General features: G+C 41.4%; 1 protein-coding gene across 1 annotated transcript in view; it reads left to right on the top strand.

Annotated features, from left to right (window-relative positions):
- Positions 1–7,158, top strand: part of Pdzrn4 (PDZ domain containing ring finger 4) — a 346,079-nt gene that overhangs the window by 315,887 nt on the left and 23,034 nt on the right. The window contains 1 exon segment of the mRNA XM_028752173.1: positions 5,793–5,891. Coding sequence (XP_028608006.1) covers positions 5,793–5,891 — 99 coding nt within the window.

Below are 7,158 nucleotides of genomic sequence, written 5' to 3'. Positions count from 1 at the left end.
TCTCTCTCTCTCTCTCTCTCTCTCTCTCTCTCTCTCTCTCTCTCTCTCTCTCTCTTCAGTGAAAATATAGTGAATCTAAGTAGGTAAGAAGATCATTGTTTAAATGGCTCATTCTTGTCCCAAGAGTAGGATACTTTACAGAAAGCTCTTCAGACTCCAATCTTTTCCATGCCCTATCTACCTACAAGCTAATTCTCACAGGAATGGATGCCACGGTTTGATTTATTTTTTTAATGAAACTTTATCCATTCCCAAGACAGGGCATTTTGAAGCGTGTTTATGACCAAGTGAGTGTGGCTGTGCCAGGTGTGTGAAGCATCCATCTGCAGTCACAATGACGTATGTGGCATTAGCATTGTGGTCTGCATCAGGACAGGAGGCCTGAAGCTTGCACAAGATCTGAATGGTCTCTGTGAAGGAGCCAGTAGCTTTTCGATTTTATGGTTTTCTAATGAATTCCTGATAGAGGGCTGAGCTTGAAGGTACAGGAAGCATGATGTGTTGCTTCAGGCACTTCTTCAGAAGCCGGCCTGCGCCTGGGACCTACGAAGGAGTGCTGGATGCGACTTCTGCTGCAGATCCATCTCACAGTGTCTGTACAGCTACCCTTGGCCTCAAACCAGCATATTCTAGAAGCTGCTTCTCAGAGACTTTATCATACAACTACAAGAACCTCCACTCTGAACTGCGTGCTTCCGTGAACCTGTGTGAATTGTGTAACCACCACAGGAAGCACTGTAGGCCCACCCTGGTGCTGGGTTCCCGAGTTTATGAATTGTGAGAACTAAGTTATCATACCCAGACCTTCCTCAGTGCCTGAAGTTTTAACCCTGGAAGTTCAGCCCATGCGTTAAAACCGTGTGTGGCTGAGGAGCCAGTGTGGTAGAGAATGGGCTTCTCATGTAAATTCAAAGAGCTGACTTTGGTGTTCCAGCCCTCATGTAAACAAAAAGCACTGCACATTGAGACCTGCCTGTAATTCCAGTGCTGAGGAGAACAAGACTGGAACATTCCTAGGGCTTACTTCCCAGCCAATCTTGCCAGTCAACAAACTCCTAGCTCCATAACAGTCCCTGACTCAAAAAGATGGGCTTGGAAACATGGCTCAGGAGGCAAAGGCTGTGAACTGTATGTCCAACTACCTATATTCATCGCCTAAAACTACATGGCAGAAGGAGAGAACTGACTACTGCAAGTTGTACTTTGACCAATACACGCAGAATTAATAAATAAATATAAAGAAAAATGTTTTTCAATGGAAGAATATGACTGAGCAACAGACTGACCTTCATCCTTGGCTTCTGAGCACCCATGCACACACATGAACATGTGTACACACACACTCAGGAAGCTGTGAATTTTCTGCCTGCGGTGATATGAACCAACCCCTTTATTATTTTGTGTGTATGAGTATTGTCTGCATGTTGGACTGCCCACAGAGTTCAGAAGAAAGTGTCAGATATACCCACATCTTCAACTACAGACAGTGGTAAGCCACCAAGTAGATGCTGGGAATCAAACAGGGGTGCTCTGGAAGAGAAGCCAGCATCCTGAACCAACCTTCAATCCCCAGTTTGTCTAGTGAATGCATTAAAGATAACCCCAGAGACATCAACATGTTATGATGTTGAATCAAGGGATAAAAACATAGCATCATATCTTGGATTAATCTGAGCCCAAGCCTGAATTTTGTACTTTCTCCTCTTGTCTTCCTGTCTTCCATCTGTCCATAGATCATGGTTTATTGATCTATCTGTGATTTGTCTACTGTGTGTGCCTCTCTGATATCCTGCTGTCCCTAGTTCTATGTCTAACAGTAAGCTCTTTTCTGTACTTACTGAACAGCACAGAAAATATGGCATGGGAAAGGAATGAGGGATTCGTTACGGAAATCCTTAAAGTTTTACAAAGAAAAACGTATAGTAAGCATAGAAAAAGAATAGTAAATGACAGTACACACACATGGTATCAAGCTGTATCCACGTTGTTTACAACATTGATGGTAGGTGTTTATTTTGAGTTTGCTTTCAACTGTTGGCTGCATCTAGCAAATGATTATCATCATACACACACACGCAAACGCACACGCACACGCACGAGTCAGGGTCGGGGACATGGGAGAATGTACAACCTAAGATTAAAGCCAGGTGTTAGCTTAGATTATAAAAGATGATTGTATAGGTAGTCCAAGGCGTAGTAAGGTTGGTTGTTCCATGATTCTCTCAAAGGATGGTTGGCTTTAACCAGGCTGAGAACACAGTAGGACACCAGGTTCTTATGTGTATGGACTTATTATGTGCATGGTGTATTATGGAATTGCTGTAAACTGCTGAAAGTGAAATCTTTTAGAGCTCAGGAGAAAATTTTCCTGAACTTGTATCATTACACCACATTTTACATGCATGATAATAGTGAGTCTTTTAAAGGAGGTTTACTCATCAGTTTTACTTCTCAAGTACACCTGTAAGAGAACAGAAGCTCAGAGCAAACACCAAATTTCCACGGTGGGATGCTTAAATGGGAAGCCTGAAACACCTGTGCAGAAAGTCTGACACAGGCAGCTAGACACGAGAGGGTGTGTGCTGTCTCAGAAAGTGGTGTCTTGGAAATCTAAACTAGGTAGACAATTTTAATACTCTTCACATAGGTTCAAAGGTATGAAAATATTGAAATAAATACCTCAAGATCTTAGCTTTTTTTTTCCTTTGAATACATGGGTAGCTACTTGTGGGTCGCTCTAGGGATTCTGTTGTTAATAGATTCACTCAGTCTTATTACACAGCTCTCTGCTATGCTCTCCTAGACAGACCCTCAAAAGTGGACAGATAACTCTAGGAATTCTGTGCAAACACTGAGAAGTATATCTATATGCAAATGCCTTCCCCGGCGTGAGATATTCTTCCTTAGCTTTGGGGAGACAGTTGAAGTTCTTCTTGAGAACCTTTGATGGCCTTGATTTAAGAGCTGCAAAGGCAGCTCTCTGCAATATATTCAGGTTTCCTTGGAGACCTCTCGGGCAGCAGGCTTGTTTGCTCAGTGTATTCTTCCTAGAAGAGGCAGATCTGTGGCTGTGACTCCTTCCTGGCAGTCCAGGTTTAGTTAGGGACTATCGGCCTCCTTAGCTAGGAGCAAGCTGTCAGTTTGGAGGAGATCCTTGATTGGTGTATGTGTTTCCCCTTCAGGTGGCAAATGAAGTCCTTGGTTTTTGTTCTTCCCTGATGCAGATGGATTTCCCACCTTTTAATGCTCCCCAGATAGCTTGGTTGGTTTATTGTCATCATTGTTTATTTTTGAGATTGAAATTTAATTACATTTCTCCCTTCTCTTTTTTTCCTTTCAAACCCTCTCACATGGCTTCATTTCTAGTTATATATATGTATATATACATATATATATATAGTATAATGTATATATAATGTATACTATATATAGCATATATAGTATATACACATATGTATAATATGTATAATGTATAATAAATGTATATATTATACATATACAATATATATTGTATATATATTATATATATAGTACATATAAATATATCTCAAATATAGCCCAATCATAGTTAATGCTCCATATGTTACTTGTATTTATTTCTGCTTTTGTTTTTGCTTTTGTTTGTTTTCTTTTTCTTGACATATTATCTCACCATATAGCTCTAGCCATCCTGGAACGTAGACTAGGCTGCCTAGGCTGACCAGGCTGGCCTCAGACTTACAGAGATCCACCTGCTTCTGCCTCTCCAGTGCTGGTATTAAAGACGTATGCCACCATACCAAGCTAAATGTTTGGCACTGAACAACCAATTGATATGCTTTTTCCTGGGGACCATGTCTCCTGTTCCCAGTTGCCTGTACCTCTTTGTGTAGGTTGAGCCCACATGGTCTTTTCTCCATCCAGTTCGGCCCGTTTGCCAGTGTTCTCGTTCAGCTCGCTTTTAAAAGCTTTCACAGTAGCTTACAGTTCCTCTGCACACTTACATCCCATGGTTTCATTTTGTAGTAACTTGCAACACTTGTCTCAGGAAAGAACGCTACATTTTGTTTTATATTTGCTGTTGGCTATGAAATCATTGGTCATTGGAGTTTATGATAGTAAATACTATCATTAAGAATTTACCCAGAGTTTATAGCATATCATTTTAACAAACAGTTTTTAACTCAGTGACCAGGGCATCTCTGATATGCTAAGCTGAAGGGAGGGAATGTCTCCAGAAGTTGCAGAAGGTTGTAGGAAGCATCCTCTTGTTTGCAGCCAAGTGAACGATTCCGTATTTAGCAGAAGTACTTCAGCTCTTGGGTAGCTATGCTGGGCCTTGCTGTCTGTGTCTATTCTGTGTACTGTAGCAGGACAGTAAGCGTCAGGTGACTCAGTAAGGACAGACACATTTCTCAGAGCTGGAGCTGGGAGCTTCAGGATGAAAGCAGAAGCAGTTTGGTCTCTCAGTGGGCCTACTTTCTCAAGGCCACCATCTCCCTGTGACCTACATGTCTCAGAACAACTGTGCACTCTGCCCCTTTCTTCATAGGACTGCTAATTTCTTCCACAGTCTTACCACTCGTGGCCTAACCACCTCCCAAAGGTCTCACCTCCTAATCGGACAATCATCTCAAGGGTTAGGATTTTAACATTCAGTTTGGGAAAACAGACCTATAAGTCCATACCATTATGTTATTCAACTTCATAATCACTTTATATATACATGCACACACATACACACATTTCCCATCAAAAAGGAAAGACTTCTTAAATATGGGTTCGCTTTTACAAAAATCTATGCAGGCAAGGAAAGATTGGGAAAGAATGACAGCATCCTTCCTGGCAGTGGCTAAGCTCATGATGACATTCCTGTTTATTGAAGAGGCTACACGGGCAGCACAGAGAAGAACACAGCTCCACAGGGCTGAAGCCATGAGTCAGGCTTCCCTTCCAAATCATATCTTCCTCCCTCCTCTGACTACTTATTGGTAGGTCTTACCTTCTCCACAATAGGAACAAGTTTCCCAAGATTATAGCTGCCATTTTTAACACTTGGAATCGTGTGATTTACCCCAGTCGCCATCTGAGAGTGGCACAAGCCCATTTCATTATAGGAAACTGAAATTTATTATTATTTTACCGAACATAAATCAGGAAACAGATCCAGTACACATTACCTGGAGCTGCCATTCCCAGCCCCTCAGTGGTGCCTGTCACTGAATGTATTTTCTTGTTCACTCACCGCTGTGCTCTGCATCATCGCCTCTGCCCTGTGTGGTGGTTGGTGTCTTTCCCTTCAGCTGGATGAACCCATTTCTTTCCAAGGTTGGGGGTTTCTGCAGGATAATAGAAAAATCTGACCTGACCTACACAAACCCTTCCTTCTTATCACAATGTATAAAACTCAGAGGAAGAACTAGCAGAACGACTCAGTACAGTCTTGTTGTTGTTGTTCAAACTTATGTCATTTTATCACATTACAGACAAAAATCCCGTAGCAATGTTTGTGAAGATTTGTTCTACTTTCTTTGATAGTCTCAAATACTTTATATCCCAACTTAATAATCTATGCAGTTTGGTGTGCAAATTTGCACGACTCTACATATTTCCAACTACAGAATGAACATTTGAAATGCTAATTTAAGTCTTGAAAAAATTGATGAAAGTAAATTTCAATGCTTTTGGTCACAAAAGTTAATTTCAGATGTTAGACAGACGATGATGTTTAAAACTCCTCACAGTGACCGAAAATGCATCTTTTGAGTTTGTACTCTGAGAGTAATGTCTCAATATGCATCCTTTTCCCTCAGGAGGTTGAGCTGTGTCGTGTTAGCAGTCAAGAGAAGCTGGGCCTGACGGTCTGCTACCGAACCGATGATGAAGAAGACACAGGCATTTATGTCAGCGAGGTAAGAGATGCTGTGGCGAGAACCTGACAGGAAGAAGAAGGGAAGGAGGACTTGAAAGGGCTCAGGAGGAGGGAAGCGTCTTTTCCAAGGCCTGAGTGTGAAGAACTGGCTGCCTTCCAACTCTTGCCACTTTCAATTAGGGAAGCAAATTATGCTGCCCAAGTAAGGCAATTATCATCAGCGTGTTTAACTCGGAGGCTTTCCCTGCAGAATCCCAGCAAGGAAAAAGTGTGAAAGTGGTAACATTGTATCAATTTGAATAAATTCCCATAAGACAGCAGCAGGCTGAGCCTAGCCCTGTTCCCCAAACATTTGTCCTTCCATTCCATTGCATCCTTTATACACTGCTAACAACAGTGTTGGCTAATTATTTTAAACTAGCAGGCATAATAATCACCTCTTTTACTCCGTGGGTGGGGTTAATAGATTTAAATACCCAAGAAGCACATCTGCCCATTTCTTTTATTCAACCACAAGATCATTTTCAAGAGGTAAAAAACAAAACAAAACAAAAAACAAAAAAACCTACTTTTTTAGTCACCATTTTAGTGTGATTATCAAGCACAGTTTATTACAACAGATTTCAGGAAAAGTAGATCATATTAGAAAAAGCAAATAAAGTATGTGGGTGTGTTTTTAATTCTAAAAATTCTCATACAATACATCCCAACTATCGCCCTCTATTCCCTCCACTCCTCCTTCTACCTCTCCTCTCCCCGGATCCATTTTCTCCTCTGTTTCTCTTCAGAAAAGAGCAGGCCTACCAGGGATATCAACCGAACACAGCATAACAAGATGCCAAAAGACTAGTCACAAACCTCATGCCAAGGGGCAACCCAGTAGGAGGAAAAGGGTCCCAAGGACACCCCTCCCCCCCACACTGTAAGAATTTCCACAAACACCCCAAGATATACAACCACAGCATGTATGTAGAGGACCTGTACATATTATTTAAAATTACACCTGTAGTCAACATGAAGGTGTGCATATTACATAGCTTAATTTCCACAGATATGTCTGTAAGGGTGAGGCAAAGTAGATGCTAGTGTTCTCTGCAGTTTCATGGCTATAGTGTTAAAACAGCACCTTAGGCGAGACTACATGCAGTAGTTTTCTACAGAGTTGATTAGAATAGTCAAGAGATCGGCCACGATTACACTTAGGAAGCAGCACAACTCTCAAAATATGGAAGGGTTGTCTTCTTTTTCACTTTACTCTGAAACTATACGGTACTGTACTTCTTTTATCTTTTTTCACTGGCCTCTTC

This window comes from Grammomys surdaster, unplaced genomic scaffold, assembly GCF_004785775.1.
Source record: "Grammomys surdaster isolate TR1022 unplaced genomic scaffold, NIH_TR_1.0 125878, whole genome shotgun sequence".
NCBI lineage: Eukaryota > Metazoa > Chordata > Mammalia > Rodentia > Muridae > Grammomys > Grammomys surdaster.
The sequence above is the reverse complement of the archived record's forward strand: the minus strand, read 5'-3'. Positions and strand labels throughout refer to the sequence as shown.